The sequence below is a fragment of the Nilaparvata lugens genome, chromosome 2 (assembly GCF_014356525.2).
Source record: "Nilaparvata lugens isolate BPH chromosome 2, ASM1435652v1, whole genome shotgun sequence".
Classification (NCBI taxonomy): Eukaryota; Metazoa; Arthropoda; class Insecta; order Hemiptera; family Delphacidae; genus Nilaparvata; species Nilaparvata lugens.
Window position 1 is genome coordinate 76,510,743 of NC_052505.1, and position 19,068 is coordinate 76,529,810.

Genomic DNA, 19,068 nt, shown 5'->3' on the forward strand with positions numbered 1-19,068 from the left:
CTTATGTAACAATCGTAGCATAATAGATGAGTGTGTTAGTGTGTGTTCGTGCATAATAAGGATATAGATTCTACTAGAATATTCAGCACACTGGTCACTCTTGTCATACAAACGACGCTATGTATAAATATTTCGTACAAGGCAAGTTTATTCCCAATTTACAAATAAACTAATAAAAATCTGTTATCATAATTAAAAACTTAAATAATTTTTTTCGGGGGACATAGCCTACGCCTATACCATAAAATATTGGGGGGACGCGTCCCCCGTGTCCCCCCCCAGGTTCTACGCCCATGGTCCAAATGAAGGTTATGTGAAACTTTTCAATTTTTCAATAATTTCCACATTGAAACAAAACATTAAATACATTTTCAATTTTGAATTTAATAGCTTAATATGGAAGTCCAAAAACACACCAAACAGAATATTAAACACATATCCTATTTATCATATTACACATAAATATTACAAAATAAATAAATATTACACACATATTTATCAAGAATGCATTGACTTCCTTTATATATGGAGAAAATTAGAGGTCGTATAAAAACACTATCAAGCTGAATTGCCACATATATTACTTCCCCACATACATATAAAGCATATTCCCACATCAGAGAACTTGTCCGGTACCCCTACTATGAAAATATTATTCCCATAGGCTCTAATTGAGCCGTTCATACTCGCACGGCTGGGCTGATTGGATTAGTCCCACTAAAACTCATGGAAATTATATTTTCCTACAGTTACGTTGAAAAGTGGCCATTGCTGCACTGATTACAGAACGCAAAGAATCACTTTTCCGTTCTAGTGCGGGAAAAATTTTTTCGCCCCACTTGGATGTAATGAGCTGGTTTACGTGCGTCATATGGAGGCCGAAAGTGATTGTTTTCTGACCAGGCCGGTAAAATTTTTACGGCCCTAGGGCTGTAAAATAACCTTGAAGTCAGCTGATTCTGATTTGATGTGAACGTGTTTACAAAATAGTTTATGAAACGGAATCAGTTTATGCTTCTAGAATTGAATAAAGTTTTTGGAATAAGATACTATCATTTTATTTGGATGAATGAAATACAAATGAGATATTATAAACTATTCAAATTCAATTTTCAGAGTATAATAGAATCTAACCTCAAACCTCCTAGTAAAGCGTTTATCACGGAACATGGTGGATAAACGGAATCATTTTATGCTTCTAGAATTCAATAAAGTATTCTGTAATAATATACTATCATTTTATTTAAATGAATAAAATACAGATAAGATATATATTATAAACTATTCAAATAATTCGATTTTCATAGAAGGATAGAACTTCTAACCTAAACTTCCATTGACATTCAGATCACATCAGATTGGCCGAATTTCAAGTGTGCTAAAACAGCTGATCAAAAACTTTTTCAAGTGTGATAAACCAGCTGATCAAAAACTTTTTCAAGTGTGATAAACCAGCTGATCAAAAACTTTTCATTATTTGTGTTTATCATTCAATAATTAAAACATTTATAATAATATCATCTTATTGTCATTTGGAAGAATAAAAAGTATAAACTCAACCTCTTACATAATTGAACATAATCTTTTAGGTTATTTAGACAAATCAGAATAAAAAATAAAAGTACTTGGACAATTTCTTGATTTCGGTGCAGCAAACTGTCACTTTGCGCACTAGTTGCACAAATAACTATTTTAATTTACCGGACATGTACACTGATACTGATATGTGACAATCCAGCTTTACTGGTAATCTAATATTGTAGGTCGAATTACTGTTCTGTAGGTCAACATTTTTAAGGCGAATGAAAATCTTTATCTAGAACTGAATCAATTTCTTCATCATGTTGTAGACTTTTCATTTGACTCGAACGTACTAATGTGACGATTAATTATGAATGGAGAAACCCGAAAATCTAGTGTTGTTTACATTTCAAAAATATAGTTTTTTTCAAGTCTCATGTCTTTCAGATGGGAAGCTTGCAGTTCTGAAAAAATTGACTCGAACGACTTTACTATTATAACGTCTTTACTTGGACTTTTTACTATTGTGAAAAATGAATATGAAAGGGGAAAACCTAGTTTTATTCAAATTCCATAAATATGAATTTATTTAAAATTCAATTCTATTCTATTGCAATTCTCATGGTTTTCAGACGAGAAACTTACAGTTCTGAAAAAAATGGTGACTATAAATGAAACTTTTGGTTATTCCTCTGGATTATCCATTGACTCGAATCTAATATTGTGAAAATTAATTATTTATTCATTCAGTCATGTACAATTATTACACTTGTTTAAGAAGGCACAAGAAGCTTATGCCCAAAACTGTCCCTTCTAAAATTTGTACTACAGTCCAAATCAAAATGTAGGTTAAGCAGGTAGTATCACTCATTAACATAACAATTTACACTTCAAAAAAACTTTAATAAAAATAGATATCATGAATAACGAAATTTCACAGAATTAGAAACAATTATCCAAAAAATCTAAATTTCTAATAAAACTGGAAAATGAGGAAAACGTTCAGTGCTATTTAATTTAATAGATATGAATTTATTTCAATTCTCATGTCTTTCAGACGAAAAGCTTGCAGTTCTGAAAAAATGGTGACTATAAATGAATTCTTCGGCTATTTCTCGTGTTGATTATCAATATTATTTACAGTAGGCCTATGATACTTCTCCACAATCTCTATGGCAGTCGTGTTCCAAATCAGTCTGCAGAAATGCAAACAGCATTTCACTGTTTTTCATGTTTCTTCTTATAGTTTTGCGTTTTTTTGCAATTTTATTCCAAAACAATGGAAATAAACTATCAAGTCTACTTTACAAATTTTAAAAATTATACAGTAAAAATTCATCCTTGCTGACTAGACTTAAAACGTTCCAAAACTTTTTAAATCAAACTTCAGTTCCAACTGTTGCTCGAGTCTCCAGACCTTCAACATTCACCAGCCTATTAGCTTGTTCCAAGGTATTGTTATTTCCAAAATGTATTAATTGGGCTAATTTTCTTAGGACAAATGTTTTATCATTCCATAATACTGTAGGCTATGTCGCAATTAGTTTCATTCGTTATTTTGAAACAGTGATGGTTATCTGCACACCAAGTGCACATAGTAGCACTTAGCTGCGCCAAATGAAAAGTTTTCTCACAAGCCGCAGGCAAGTTTTTTATGTGCAGCAAAGTTTGAAACATAAGTTTCATCTTTTACGTCGGGTGTAAATTGCAGAGGTTAATTTTGCTGCTGATCATAAAAATATTGAAATAATAGCCTATCACAAAGAAACTTCTAGCAGTTAGAATTATTAACATCGTTGTAAAGCTACAATTAACAAGTCGCAATTTATTAATTTTCTTTACATACAAAGGCTCACAGAGATCCATAAAGAGCCTTATTTACACAATTAAATGAAACAACAATTTAACTTATATACATTTTGAAATATAGTAAATAAAGAAAAGAAAGCAAAAAGCATTTACACAGTTGAAATAATCAAATTAATTTATGAAATACCTATAATAACAACTCAGTAATCATTAGTAAGTGTGAGTAGTAGCCTAAGCAGGAGTGCTTATCCTCCCATGGTCTATGTCGCAAAATCCCCCCCAAAATTTGGCATCTATTTAGGTAATTAATTCTTGGATAGTCTTGGATTAGATGAAAACTGTACATTAAAAAAGTCCCCCCTCCACTTTTCCTAGTTCTATCTAAAAATCCCCCCTAAAATTTAGCCTCATGTCACAACTTGCGACATCAAAACATGCTGTGGACACCCATGAGCCTAAGTCAAGTAATATAGTAATGAATAACATAGTTCGTTATAGGCTACCTTTTCCTACCAGTGAGAAAAATTGGTATTTTGTGCTGTTCAGTTATCAGTGCAGGAATAACCATAAACTGCAGTGTTGTTTTCATAAAGTGGATTAGAACTCTACTCACCTGACCTGTATCAGTATCAAACTTATAGAGCCTGAGAGCTGGATTGTTAGAACCACTCTGTGTTCTCCGAGGTGTTACTGAAGGTGCAAGAAATATCCATGAAACTGGTTTACCTGTCAATAAAAATTGAAAATTCAAGGAAATTTTCCAAAATAAAACTTTCATCTAATTAACTTCTATTATTCTTGACATGTTGAAAGAGACGTCTTTATATTGTCATACAATCTTCGTTCCACAGCAAAAGGAAAATATCATTCTGTACTAGACCTTATTCTTTTTAGTAACATCATTCATTGTTTGAATTCTCTCATCCCTTATTTTTCTGACTTATATAATATAAAGAAAATATGACAAGCTAATCTTTGTGGCTGATCTGACCACAAATGAATGAATATTCAGGTTTCATTTCTTGGGGGGGGGGGATACTTCCCCATATAGGATACGCCCCCCCCCTGGATACGCCACCGATTAGCGTAAATACTGTAAAATTCTTTCAAAATGAATGAAGTTAACAACTTGAAAACGAAAATACTATAGTGAGGGTCACGTGGCGGCAGTATTTGATTAACGTATATATGTATGTCATTATTGTCTGAACTGAACCTGAAAAAAGCATAAGCATGTATTCCGAAACATACAGACAAAAATTTCCATCCATAAATCTAAAACTGAACATGGAATACCTACTGGGATGATATTGGACTTTTAACATTTTTTCAAATGTGCAATTTGCTAATGCTATGTTGCTAATGCTATTTTGCTATGTTGGGACAAAATTTTCCAATAGTATTACCATCGTCATTATAGATAACTCGAAAAGAGTCAGAATGGAGATGGCCGAAAAATTGTCCGGTTATGATGCTGGCGTATCGCCGCACCAGGTCCAGGTACCTGGCGTTGTGTCGTGGCAGAATCGACATCCTTGCAGGTGTCGCTTGTCTCTCATCAGCTCCTGGAGCAACGTGGCCCACCAAGTAAACCTACAAGTAAAAATACAATCAAACCAATTATTCAAGACTAGCAGGTAACCCGTGCTCCGCAAGGGTCCATTTTAAAACTTGACAAACTGAAAACTTTAATTTAAAACAGACCTATAATCATCTTCAGTTAATTAAGAATTTATAATGCAAAATTTCAAGTTAATCAGTCCAGTAGTTCAGACGTGGTGATGCGTCAAACATGATTTTCCTATTATCCTATTATTGATTTTCCTATTTTCCTATATCCCATACTAGTACGAGATGTATAAGCCAATTCTTTCCTTTATTATAGTATAGATAAGAATTATTTTCTTCGATGAAAACCATATTATATAATACACTGGATGAACATTCAATTACTTTATATTAATTTTTATTTGGAATATAATATAATGAACAAAATATGCTCTAACAGAGGCTACTGCCATAGAGAGAAGATACGAGCATCGAGTAAAAAAAGCTCAAGTACGCTATACGACTTATACTTAGTTTTTTTTAAAAACTTAGTTTATAATTTAAGTTTTCTCTGCTACGGGGTTTGGCTATATAAAATAACCGGATTGTTGCTGAAAATCATTTCTTTTTTAATTCAAACATTTCAATTTGTTATTATCTTCAAGATAATAATTGGTCCCGGCTGAAGTATGACAGTCGTAAGGCCCATTGACGGCTCAAATTATATACTCAGGCGAGGTGGGACCTTCCCGCAAGGGACTTCCCACCAACAAAAGCCATACGAATTTACTTTTTTTATCTTCAAGATACACCCTTCTTCTATCCCCTAAAATAATACGGTACGTGTAAATATTACATTTTGTTCAGAACATTAGTGGACGTCTTCTTTTGTGAGCTCCTTCATGATATTCACCTCTTTATCTATCACAACCTCCAGAGCATAGATTAGTGCTCAGCTCAACTGCCATACGTAAAAACTAAGATTCGGTACATGTTGAAGAGTTTTTCAGGAAATCCGGGTCATTTCTAATGGCATTCAAGGTGTCAGGACAAACATTTTGTGCGAGCTTCATTCCGTTTAATAGTGAGAGTTTCAGGTGTCATTTCGCTCATAGGTACCTTTTGCGTGGAAAAATTGTTGGATATTTTTGTATAAAATTTACCATACACATTCTTTGTGAATTCCTATAATTTCAGCAATTGAACAAATTGATACCTGACGGTCAAAAGACACCAGATTACTAACTTTTCCAATAATTAAAAAAATATTTTCTTGTTTTCTTCCATGTTCGGTTTTGAAGCATCTAAATGTGAAAATCTACTTTGTGGAAATAATTAAGGACTAGAAGGTTCGTGAAGTGGACAACTACAAGACAAACTATATCGGACTATCTGTAACCTTGTCTAAATTTGGGAGAAGAATAGCACAAGGTTACCTTAATTTTCCTCTCCCTATCATTTTGATGATGTACTTATTGTATGAATGAATAAAAAAAATCATCAGTTCTTGACTGGAGAGGGCGATTTCGGCGTAAATCGTCTCCAAAGTCTTCTCCACTATCTTAAGAACGCTAAAACTCTTCAATAAATCATTCATGTTATTGATATTAATTTCCTTTCACACCTATTCTGATAAGAGATATATGTTTCAGCTCCGTTTTCCCCAAAAGTTATATGTGAAATTTGTTGTTATTGTTACACTTTTCATTTTTCCGGCGAGACAAGAAAACAGCCTGGCAATAAATTACAGTTTACAATAGTGTTAACAGTGGCAATTTCCTGAAAAATCATAGCGTGCAGTGTTTGCTGTTTCTACAGTTAATATTCTCAAGCCAGGTTGATAATATACCTTCAGTTGAGCCAAATATATATGACGGCTGAGGCATAAAAAATGTATACATTGTGCTTGTTGAGTTGAAACTTTCTATGATTCTCTCTGTAAAGTAGCTTATCTTCCGTTCTTACTAGTTGAATCTAAATTATTTAGACAGTCCAATATGAAAATTCAGTAGATTCTAAAGATGAAAGCCATGCAAACATACAAATTAAGGAAGAGTAAGCATGCATAAAAGGTAGGAAAATCATGAAAGTGTTTCACATTTAACCACAAAGTACCCTACCGTATAAGATTCATTGAAAGATGATTCATCATCTTCTATTATTTTTGTTAACATATCGATTTTTCACCTCCACTCGCATCTTGTCATTCATTACACAAGGTTGGCAGAAGCTTTTCTTTATGTCGATTAATTTTGATTAGGGCACCAAAAGAATAGAACATTTTCTATTTGAAGCATTCAAATTAAATCTATTGAACATGATTTCTTATGACTTAGCATTCACAGATTTAGTTGGGTGAAGCTATTTGAAAAATGTACCTCATTATCAATTTCATGGTTTTTATACCATTCTAGTTCATTGTGATCATTGAAGGGTTGAAGTGATGAGTTAGTTCAAGTGAATTCTAGTACACAAGTATATTGTGCTTATAATGGGCTCTTCTTTTTTTCTATCGATGTTTTGCTCCAGTAGAGAAAATTTAAAATGTTGGTTTTACATTTTATAAGCTTTATAAATAATATAAATTAACGGTAATATAAATTTATAAGTCCAGTATTAAATTAATCGATGTTGATTTTCATTGTATCGCTTTGTATCAATGTTACTTGCACTGTTTGCAATTCATCACTATTCTCTCAAGAATTAGTTTTTTATGAATTCCATGATCTGAAAATTGAAATTCAAATGCTATTTGGATGACGTTCACATTCCACTGGTTTTTTTACAATAATTGTTACGTTGAAGAGTGAGGCAATTCAATCCATTTGGAAGTAAAAGGAATTCACAGTGCGATTTGAACAGTGGATAGTAACTTTGAAATTCAGTTGCTCAATTCATTTCGGCTTGATACTATCATTTGTAATTATAGTTGATCAGAAATATGCATTGTATATAATGTTCATATCTCAGTTTGACTAATCTTCTATCACAGTCTCGCTTTCATTCATAAACATGATAATCCTAAATACGTTGATTACCTTAAAGATGTAGCTTATCTTACGTCGAACAATGTACAATACAAACAATTTTCATTGAATTACTATCATGATGATCATTGGTCCCGGCTGAAGTATGACAGTCGTAAGGCCCATTGACGGCTCAAATTATATACTCAGGCGAGGTGGGACCTTCCCGCAAGGGACTTCCCACCAACAAAAGCCATACGAATTTACTTTTTTTATCTTCAAGATACACCCTTCTTCTATCCCCTAAAATAATACGGTACGTGTAAATATTACATTTTGTTCAGAACATTAGTGGACGTCTTCTTTTGTGAGCTCCTTCATGATATTCACCTCTTTATCTATCACAACCTCCAGAGCATAGATTAGTGCTCAGCTCAACTGCCATACGTAAAAACTAAGATTCGGTACATTTTGAAGAGTTTTTCAGGAAATCCGGGTCATTTCTAATGGCATTCAAGGTGTCAGGACAAACATTTTTTGCGAGCTTCATTCTGTTTTATAGTGAGAGTTTCAGGTGTCATTTCGCTCATAGGTACTTTTTGCGTGGAAAAATTGTTGGAGATTTTTGTATAAAATTTACCACACACATTCTTTTTTTTGAATTCCTATAATTTCAGCAATTGAACAAATTGATACCTGACGGTCAAAAGACACCAGATTACTGACTTTTCAAATAATTTAAAAATATTTTCTTCCATGTTCGGTTTTGAAGCATCTAAATGTGAAAATCTACTTTGTGGAAATAATTAAGGACTAGAAGTTTTGTGAAGTGAACTCAACTACAAGACATCCTATTTCGGACTATGTGTAACCTTATTTAAATTTGGGAGAGGAAGAGCACAAGATTACCTTAATTTTCCTCTCCCTATCATTTTAATGATGTACTTATTGTATGAATGAATAAAAAAAAACTATCAGTTTTTGACTGGAGAGGGCGATTTTGGCGTAGATCGTCTCCAAATTCTTCTCCACCATCTTGAAAACGCTAAAACTCTTCAATAAATCATTCATGTGATTGATATTAATTCCCTTTTACACATATTTTAATAAGAGATATGTTTCAGTTCCGTTTTCCCCAAAAGTTACATGTGAAATTTGTTGTTATCGTTACACTTTTCATTTTTCCGGCGAGACAAGAAAACAGCCTGGCAATAAATTACAGTTTACAAAGAAACTAATTTGTCTACAAACATGGGAGATGCCTTATTCGAATGAGTGGGCTTCACACTACATCACTGCTGTTGGAGTATAATAATGTGGCAATAAGGGGGCTCTTAGGTCCGCCGCAAAGTTGACCCACGCTAATCCACGAAAAGCAACCCACGTCATGGGATGTTTTGCAAACCATTGCTATAGAATTATTCATAATCAATCAGCTGACAAGTGTATTACCGTATTCATTGCATCCTAGATGTCTAGAGAAACCTAGCATTTTGATTTGGACAGTATAGTATACATTGGAAATGGGACAGTTTTGGGCATGAGCCTGTTGTGCCTTTTCTCATGTTAAGTATTTGTGCAAAATGTGATTAATAAATAAATAACAAATTTCACATTTAACTTTTGGGGAAAACGGAACTGAAACGTATCTCTTATTAAAATAGGTGTAGAAGGTAATTAATATCAATCACTACTTTGCGGCGGGCCTTATTGCCTCAATTTCGCCCACATCACTGTAAATATTGTAAAGTGTAAATAAAAGGCATTTATCTATATATCTATCGGTTGCTCTTTATTATTTGAAACATATTTACTTCCTCTGTGAGATCATCATGCGGTCCCGTTACTTTACAGCCACACCTCGTAGCATAAGCGATCTTTGAAAATGCTATCTTATGCTATATTTTCTTTATGGAATTACCCAGAGAGATACAAGATAGCTGAGGCAATCCTCCTACATAAATCACGGCATTTGAAAAAGCCCGAAAATTGTAGACTCATCAGACATACGTGAGGTAGCTATCATATCACTTTTGGCAGTGGGAATTGTTTGATAGCATCATCATTAGGCTATTGCCTGTTCCGACTTACAAACAGTGAGGATAGAATGTAATTAAATTATATACTCTCTGCTGACAAACAGCTTATATTCATTTGAATACGTGGTCTTATGTGGCCTTCCAATTGATTTTCTGCCTTCAGTTCTATAATTTTATACCTCTAGGGAGAATCTTTCTGCAGACATTCTCTTTATAATATGTTCCTTCCATTGAATTCGGTATTCTGTATTTCTCATTCAAATTGTGTATTCCCAGATCTAATCGGATAACTTCATTTTTAAAAGCTTTTGATAGCTCTGTAAGTAAATGTTTAGTTTATTTGTTGCCTACACTATACAGGATATAAGTTTGATACCTTGATTGGTTTGGAAAATATAAAGACTTATCGGACACTCGTGACCCCTATTATGTACTCTAGTATCAGAGGTTACTTGTCGCTAGGACTAGATACATTATCAATGGCTATTTGTTTACATACTGCTCTTCTTATCTTACAACCTAGACCAACTCATTCTTGGATTCTTCAAGACCTTGAGCTATCCTGAAAAAAACATATTGCAATATCGATTGAGTATTAAGTTGAAATAATTACCGTTTCCTTGTTTCGCTGTGACTTTTGAAGGACTTCCTCCAGCCATACCCATTGCTTTCCTGGGTCTTCATCGTTATTTTGACTTGCAGCCCACAAATTAGTGTTGAGTAGTACTAAACGCAACTTCTTTACTTTTTGTTCTATTGTGTAGTAACCACCTATGAACAATAATAGGTATATGTATAACTGTAGCAAAACTTCATGAAAATATATAAAAATTGATTACACTGATTACAAATTAATACTATGGAATCTAAATTAAAATATCATTGGAAAAATAAATTATAATTGAGAATAGTTTAGAATCTCAATTAATCCTGATCATTATTGAAATTATCGACAAAATGAATTATTCTCTATCGATGGAATTGGAATTCAACTGCAGCTAAATATGGTAGAAGTTTTTGTCTTGAAGGTTCCCTTGGTGAAGAGAAGATTATTCTAATTAGGTTTGGGCTGTTTTTGTTTCAGGGAAAACATCCCCAAATTAGATAGAACCGAATGATTATTTTTAATTAATTGAAAAATTGCAACATTGAAAAATTATTTGATTTATTGAAATAATCCAAAATCAATCATTCTTCTTTGTCAAGAAGGCGACAAGATATACCGTACAAAAATAAGTTTTTTATTTTGATTATCACAAAATTGAAACAGGCTACTAAAGATAAACAGTAGACAGATACAGGTAAGGTTGAGGAGCAAAATCAGATCATAAGTGAACAAAAGTAAATATATATCACTATAAACGATAATAATATAGATTTTTTGATCATTGAGAATGGTTTGATTAAAAGTAATTTAATACGTTGAATATTTTCAATATTTCGTACCTTTATTGAAAGTGGATAAAGCTTCGTTAGGCAACCATTGCCTCCATAGGTTTGACAGGAATTTGTATGGCTTTGTGGGATCGTCATGACCCAACACTGGGAACACAAACTGGCTGCTGAATGTATTTCTCAACAGGGTTGTTAGATTGTGGAGGGCACTCATACTGTGTAAAGGAGGGCGGCCATTTTTTGTTGATAGCGAGTCCCTGCAATCAAGAATCAAAATTACACATTGAATTAATTCCAAAGAAGGTCAATTATCAATTCGGATATCATTGGTTAAATTACCAGAGTAAAATTGAATTAAAATTTGAATTAAATTAAAGTAAAATTAAAAGTAAGTTAAATTACCCAAGTTAAATTAGCAAATCCCTCTCTAAAATTGGGTAACCGGCAAGTCACTCTAATAGAATAGAATGGGGTATGGGGCGAGCTGGCGAAGTGAGACTGTCGATTCTCTGCCGTCGTTGTGGCGAACAAACGCATATTCAGGGTTACTCTCGATTAATTCAACTTTTTCAACTTGCGATTCTTGTTTTGAGTTTTTTGTCATCTTCTTCAACCATACTGGTCCAGGTGTCAATAGCCAGGTTGGTAATGGTTTTCCATTACTTGAGTTTCTTGCATGTAAAAACATCCGCTCATGTGGTGTGCAGTTGGTGCTTGTGCATAATAGGGAACGAATAGAGTTAAGGGCATCGGGGAGAACTTGTTCCCAGTGACTGTTGTTCAAACCTCTCGATTTTAGGGCTAGCATCACACTTTTCCATATAACTCCATTGTACCGTTCGACTTGCCCATTACCGGCTGGATTATAGGGCGATGTTCTGCTGCTGGCAATTCCTTTTGATAGTAGGAAATTTTTCAAAGCTGATGACATAAACGATGTTCCTCTATCGGAATGTATGTAAGACGGTACACCAAAAAGAGAGAATAGTGATGTAAGGTGTTTTATTACTGTATTAGTAGTCATGTCAGGACAGGGGAAGGCAAATGGGAATCTGGAATATTCGTCTATAAGAACTAAAATATACTTGTTCCTTGAACTTGATTGTAGTGGGCCTTTGAAATCCATATTAAGACGTTCAAATGGTCGAGTTGCTTTGATAAGGCGGCCAGTTCCTTTGGCATAGCGTGGTTTCATTTCAGAACATGTAATACATTTGGAACATACTTCTTTTACATCATCTATTGAATATGGTAAGTTCTTTGTTTTGGTCCAATGATGGAGTCGAGTAACTCCTGGATGACACAGGTCCTCATGAATTTTTATCAGTTTCTTTATATCTGTATGGCATCCAACAGTGGCACAGACTCTTGATAGTGTATCTGCTGGTATATTCTCTTTTCCAACTCTATAAATTATATTGAACTTATATTCTGACAATTCAAGGCGCCATCGTTGGATTTTGTCATTCTTAATCTTGCTGGTTTGTTTATTACTAAACATGAATGAAACTGATTTCTGGTCTGTGATAAGTGTAAATTCTCGTCCAAGTAAGTAATGTCGCCATTTCCTGATTGATTCCACAATGGCATAAGCTTCTTTTTCCACTGCAGAGTGCCTAGTTTCAGATGTGGAAAGAGTTCTTGAGAAAAACGCCACTGGTCTCTCATTCTGTGTTATACTGCTCCAATAGCGTAATCTGAGGCATCAGTTTCCAAAGTGAACGGGACTTTTTCATCAATCTGCACTAGAACTGCAGATCCTATTTCTTTCTTTAATGATTCAAATATATTTCTGCATTCTTCATTCAACGGGAAGTGAGTATTATGCACAAGTGGATGGATCTTTTTTGAAAATTCTTTTATCCATTTGGAGTAGTGTGCAAGCATTCCAAGGACACGCTTCAATTCTTTCTGATTTTTTGGAGCTGGTAAGTCAAGGAGTGGTTTCAATCGATCTGGATCGGGCTTAATCATACCCTGACCAATTTCGAATCCCAGAAAGGTTAAATTCTCCATAGATATTTTACACTTTTCTTCATTAATCGTGAGGCCATATTTTTCTGTTGCTCTCCAGAAATTTTCTAAATTTTCATCATGTTCTTCTTGGGTCCTTCCGCATACAATAATATCATCTAAATAGGCATAACATGATGTCAAATTTTCTTGTTCTATGATTTGATCAATCACTTTCTGGAAAGCAGCTACTCCATTCGTGACTCCGAACGGAATTCTTTTGAATTGATACAGTTTGTGTCCAACTTCAAATGCGGTGAAATGCCTTTCCTCAGGCAAGATTGGTATCTGGTGATAGGCAGATTTCAGGTCAATAGATGAGAATATTTTATATTGCGCTACCTTATTGACTAATTCTTCCATTAGTGGTAGTGGATAGGCATCCAAATTCGTGAATTTGTTGATGGTCTGTGAATAGTCAATCACCATACGTTTCTTTTGGTTCTCTCTTGAAGTAACAAATGCTTGAGCTCTCCAAGAAGAATGACTATTTTCTATAATATCAGCATCTTTAAGCCGTTTGACTTCATTCATCATAAACAAGTAATCCTCTTCTGAATGTCGTCTCGATTTAGTTATTATAGGCCGACAGTCCGGTTGAAGATCACGAAACAATGAGACAGGTTCTACTGTAGCTTGGGCTAGAGCACACTTTTTAATTTCATAAGTAGGCCTTCTTGCGTCATTGTCTTCATTCAGTTGTAGTGCTGCTTTAGATCCACCAAAATCAAAAGTGATGGATGAAAAGTTCTTTAGAAAATCGTGTCCCAAAATTACACTAGCGCAACATTTGTTCAATACGATCAAAGGAAAATCATTATATTCTTCGTTCTGGAAATATATTTCACTCAAAGCGCACTCAGTTGTTTTAGTGTTGCAGGCACTTGAAGCAAATGTAATCAAATTGGAATATGGCATAGTTTTCATCTTCGATTGTACTACTAGTTTCTTATCTATAAAACTTGCTGTGCTCCCAGTGTCTAATAGTGCCAATGTATCTATTCCATTAACACGTATAGGAACAAGACATTTTGAGAGGTCAGTGCTGGTATTTGCTGCTGAAATTACTGTGGCAGATACCATTTGGTTTTTTTTATCGTTTCGTGCTCTGCATACTTTTGAAAAATGGCCTATTCGATTACAAGTTAGGCATGGTTGTCCTTTTGCTGGGCATTGGCTATTATCAGTATGATTATTATAGCCACAAAATCTGCATTGAATCTTCTTTTGGTAAGACTTACGGACTAAAGTCGTTTTCTCGGTATTTTTATTCTCGTTTGCTAGGACTGTGTTAACATATTCTGAACTGGTTTCGTATTCTTTAGCAATGTTTTCAGCATTCTCTAACATTCGTGCTTGTGAGATAGCGTCTTGCAAAGTTAGCGATTTCATTTCGAAAAGACGTTGTCTGATTTTCGATGATTCTAATCCGGAGATGAACGCGTCTCGGATATATTCACTTTTGTTATCGTCAGCCGTGACTGCTTGAAAGTTACATGGTAAACTTAGCCGTTTTAGTTTATTATAGAATTGATCAATTGATTTTCCATGGGTTTGTTTTGCTTTAGATAAGCAGTAACGTGCATGTACTACATTTTGAGGTTTTATAAAGCTTGAACCCTCTGCTAAGAACCTAACGGATATAAATTTACCCTCACAAAAACTGTCTCTAATGATTACTTTATTGTGAGAAGTGATATAAAAAGGAACACTCCTAAACGCTGTTGTTTTCCGTATCAATTCTTACCCCATCTGTTGCTTGTGTTACGATTGACTGTGAAACATCGTCGGAGTTATCCTTTCTGCTGTTACAGTGTTCAATTATTTTCTCTCTCAGTATCACTCACCCTCTCAATTTCACCGGCTCAATAATTCCTTGTTGTTTTTAAGCAGCTCAATTTATGTGCAACTGATAGCGTTCTCCTTATCTTGTTTTCATACCTGTACAAGAGTTGCCGGCTGACGTGACTGCTAGCAAAATAGGTAGCGTCTTTCGGTTGCTATGACAACGCTGACTGTCGACAGTGACCACCAGTTTTCTTATCAGTGAACTTTCTCTTTCAATAGAACCGGTGTTTTTACTTTTCATAGAGACTATGAAGCCAATGACGACTCGTCAAAGGCGCGAAAATTTGATTCGCGCGCAATCGGAGCTCAATAGTTTAAATGGTGACTTAATCAATGCTGATGTTGTTGAACTGGCAGTTAATGTTAGGGAAACACTCTCTATGATAGCTGAAAAATATTCGAATAATGCAATAGTTGACTTGATTCCAAATATTATCGGAGTCTTAAATAAACTTGACAGTTCTATTTCGGAGAACAATGAATTGAGAAACGATCTTATGGAGATCTCAGTTGAAAATAAACAGTTGGCTAAATCCTTGAGTGATGAGAGGAACAGAAGAAAGGAATGTTTTGAGGACTCTTTGGTCAATGAAGGGAGAGCAGACGAGGAAATAAAATTGCTGAAATCACGCATTGTCAGTCTAGAGGCAACTAAACGCAGTTTGAGTGAAGAGTTGAAAAATAAAAATGCTATTATAAATATAATTCAAACAGAACAAAATAGTTTTTATGATAGAGGAGATATCCTTCTGGAACAAGATTCAATTAAAGATACGGACTTTATCATATCTAAAAAAGTTGTTAAGCCTAAGAATGGACAGAGAGAGAGTAATCCAATCGTGACAGAGAATAGGTTTTCCGTACTCTCTTCTAACACATCGTCACCTTTGATGCCGGATAAGTTTAAGGTACAAGTTGAAGTTCACCAACCCCCCTCAACGCGAGAAACAACTCACTTGAAACGCCGTAAGAATATCACCTCCAAGAAGAAACAGAGAGTTACTTTTCTAACTGATAGTCAGGGAAAACAGTTCTGTAAACACACGAGAGACCTGGGAGATGATTTTGAGGTTTTAGTTTCCACCAAATCGAGTGCTAAGTTGAAAAATGTTGTTCTTGATAGTTGTAGTTTGATCAAGGACTTTACTGAGAGAGACTTTGTAATTGTATCGGCGGGTTCAAATGACTTACATCGCGGTGAACCGTTCAAGTCGACGTTAAACCAGGCAGTCCAGTCTCTTGCTGATATAAACATTCAGACTAATGTCCTGTTATGCAGTGTACCCTATCGATACGATGATTCTACTCTCAATGAAAATATCTGTAATGCAAACTTGTACTTATCCAGTGCGGTGCGGAACTATACAGGTAGACTTAATATTGACTACATGGATATTAATGCGTTCCTCGTCAGATCTCATTTTACGCGACACGGGCTTCATCTCAACCGGCGTGGGAAACGGACTCTCGTCAACCGACTGACGAATTTTGTGAGAGACTTTTTCAATGCTCGCCCTGCATCCTCGAGAGCTGAATTATTAGCGGAGAAACACAATTTACTTACGCGCAACTCTCACAAGTCACCTGACTCTCCTGTCTTTCAATGTCTAGGATCATATCCAGTCACACCCAGCTCACCAGCCCCTCTCCGCGCGCAAAATTCAGTCATCTCTGTACTGACAGAGAAATCACCTTCAGTTGAAACCATCATCCCGATCTCCTATCAATCACTGGATGAAAACAATTTTTTAGTCAGTTCTCCAAACAATCCAGCTCGTTTTTTAAACGGAACATTTTAGATTCTAAAAATAATCCTAATATTTTTTCTCTTATGTATTGTAATGTTCAATCTCTGAATAACAAAATCACTGAGATCGAGATGATAAATCAAGAGAGGGATTTCGATGTGCTTTGTCTTTCTGAGCACTGGTTAAGGAAAGAAATCATAGATCTAGTACAGATAAGTGGGTTTCTATTGTTAACTGCCTTTTGCAGAACCTCTTTAAAAAATGGTGGGGTTGCTATATTTATTTCCAACAAGTATTCGGACCATGTCCAGCCTCTTGATTTGTCATCTCATTGTCTTGAATTACACCATGAATTTGCCGGAGTTATTGTTAAAAAATTAAAACTTCTCATCATAGTGATATATAGATCGCCTAATGGTAACCTGGAATTATTTTTCAGTGCTTTGGAGAGACTAATTTTATCTCTGAATAAATATAAGAAAAATAAATATAATATTATCGTAGGTGGAGACTTTAATGTAAATATTCTATCAATGGATTCTAGAAGGTCAGATTTAATAAATCTATTAAAGTCCCTGGATTTACATCTGACAAATTTTGAGGCAACAAGACATAATTCTGCACTAGATAATATAGCTACTGATTTAAATCCTGAAGATTTTAGTGTTAAGGTTGACCCGCTAGCACTAGGTGATCATGATGCACTATGTTTCTTTGTGAGATCAAATTTAAATTCGGGAAATTCTGGTAAAAAACAGAGTTTGCAGCCACAGAGTTTCAGGCCAATAACCTCAAGGGCATTGCACTGGTTTTGCTATAGACTTAGTTTGGTCGATTGGACTAGAGTAACCATTCATGACAGGGCTGAATACAATTTTAATGCATTTTTCAATATGTTTAACGGTTTGTTCTTGGACTCATTTCCAGTTGTCAAACGTAGACCGGATATTTCCAATAAATCTAAGGCTAAAAAGTTTCTCAATTCACCGGCTCTGAACATACTTAAGAATTACGTTTTGATTGCCTACTATAAACTGAAAAAAGAAGGTACAGAATCAGCTAGGTTGACTTACAATAGTATTAAAAAGCTATACAGAAGTGAATTGAAAGTGGCTCAGTTAAACCACAATGCGAATTTGATTGAAGCAGCTAACAATAAATGCTCAGCAGCTTGGAAAATTATTCGAAATAATTCCAAGCCCGCTAAATCTACCGCTACTTCTATCTCAGCAAAGGAATTCAACAAACACTTTATCAGCTCCATTGAGAAAATTTATAAAGATATTGAGCCGTCACAAATTTCTGCTGTTGACCTGCTGAACTCTTCCCCAAAAACGCAGGCAACTTTTGTAATAAAAGAAGTAACCTGTATTCAAGTCCTCGAAATAGTTTCTAGAATGAAGTCTTCCACCACCAAAGACATATATTCTCACTCTAGCTCCCTTATTAAACGGAACATTTTAGATTCTAAAAATAATCCTAATATTTTTTCTCTTATGTATTGTAATGTTCAATCTCTGAATAACAAAATCACTGAGATCGAGATGATAAATCAAGAGAGGGATTTCGATGTGCTTTGTCTTTCTGAGCACTGGTTAAGGAAAGAAATCATAGATCTAGTACAGATAAGTGGGTTTCTATTGTTAACTGCCTTTTGCAGAACCTCTTTAAAAAATGGTGGGGTTGCTATATTTATTTCCAACAAGTATTCGGACCATGTCCAGCCTCTTGATTTGTCATCTCATTGTCTTGAATTACACCATGAATTTGCCGGAGTTATTGTTAAAAAATTAAAACTTCTCATCATAGTGATATATAGATCGCCTAATGGTAACCTGGAATTATTTTTCAGTGCTTTGGAGAGACTAATTTTATCTCTGAATAAATATAAGAAAAATAAATATAATATTATCGTAGGTGGAGACTTTAATGTAAATATTCTATCAATGGATTCTAGAAGGTCAGATTTAATAAATCTATTAAAGTCCCTGGATTTACATCTGACAAATTTTGAGGCAACAAGACATAATTCTGCACTAGATAATATAGCTACTGATTTAAATCCTGAAGATTTTAGTGTTAAGGTTGACCCGCTAGCACTAGGTGATCATGATGCACTATGTTTCTTTGTGAGATCAAATTTAAATTCGGGAAATTCTGGTAAAAAACAGAGTTTGCAGC

The 19,068-nt window shown here is 34.6% G+C and overlaps 1 protein-coding gene across 1 annotated transcript in view; it reads right to left on the reverse strand.

Annotated features, from left to right (window-relative positions):
• Positions 1 to 3,807: 3,807 nt before the first annotated feature.
• LOC111048347 (acid sphingomyelinase-like phosphodiesterase 3a) overlaps positions 3,808 to 19,068 on the reverse strand; it is a 97,634-nt gene continuing 82,373 nt past the window's right edge. Inside the window, exons 5-8 of the mRNA XM_039421753.1 lie at positions 11,330 to 11,535; positions 10,497 to 10,654; positions 4,737 to 4,923; positions 3,808 to 4,056 (exon numbers count right to left, since the gene is read on the reverse strand). Coding sequence (XP_039277687.1) covers positions 3,830 to 4,056; positions 4,737 to 4,923; positions 10,497 to 10,654; positions 11,330 to 11,535 — 778 coding nt within the window. The 3' untranslated portion in view covers positions 3,808 to 3,829. The remainder of the gene's footprint in view (positions 4,057 to 4,736; positions 4,924 to 10,496; positions 10,655 to 11,329; positions 11,536 to 19,068) is intronic.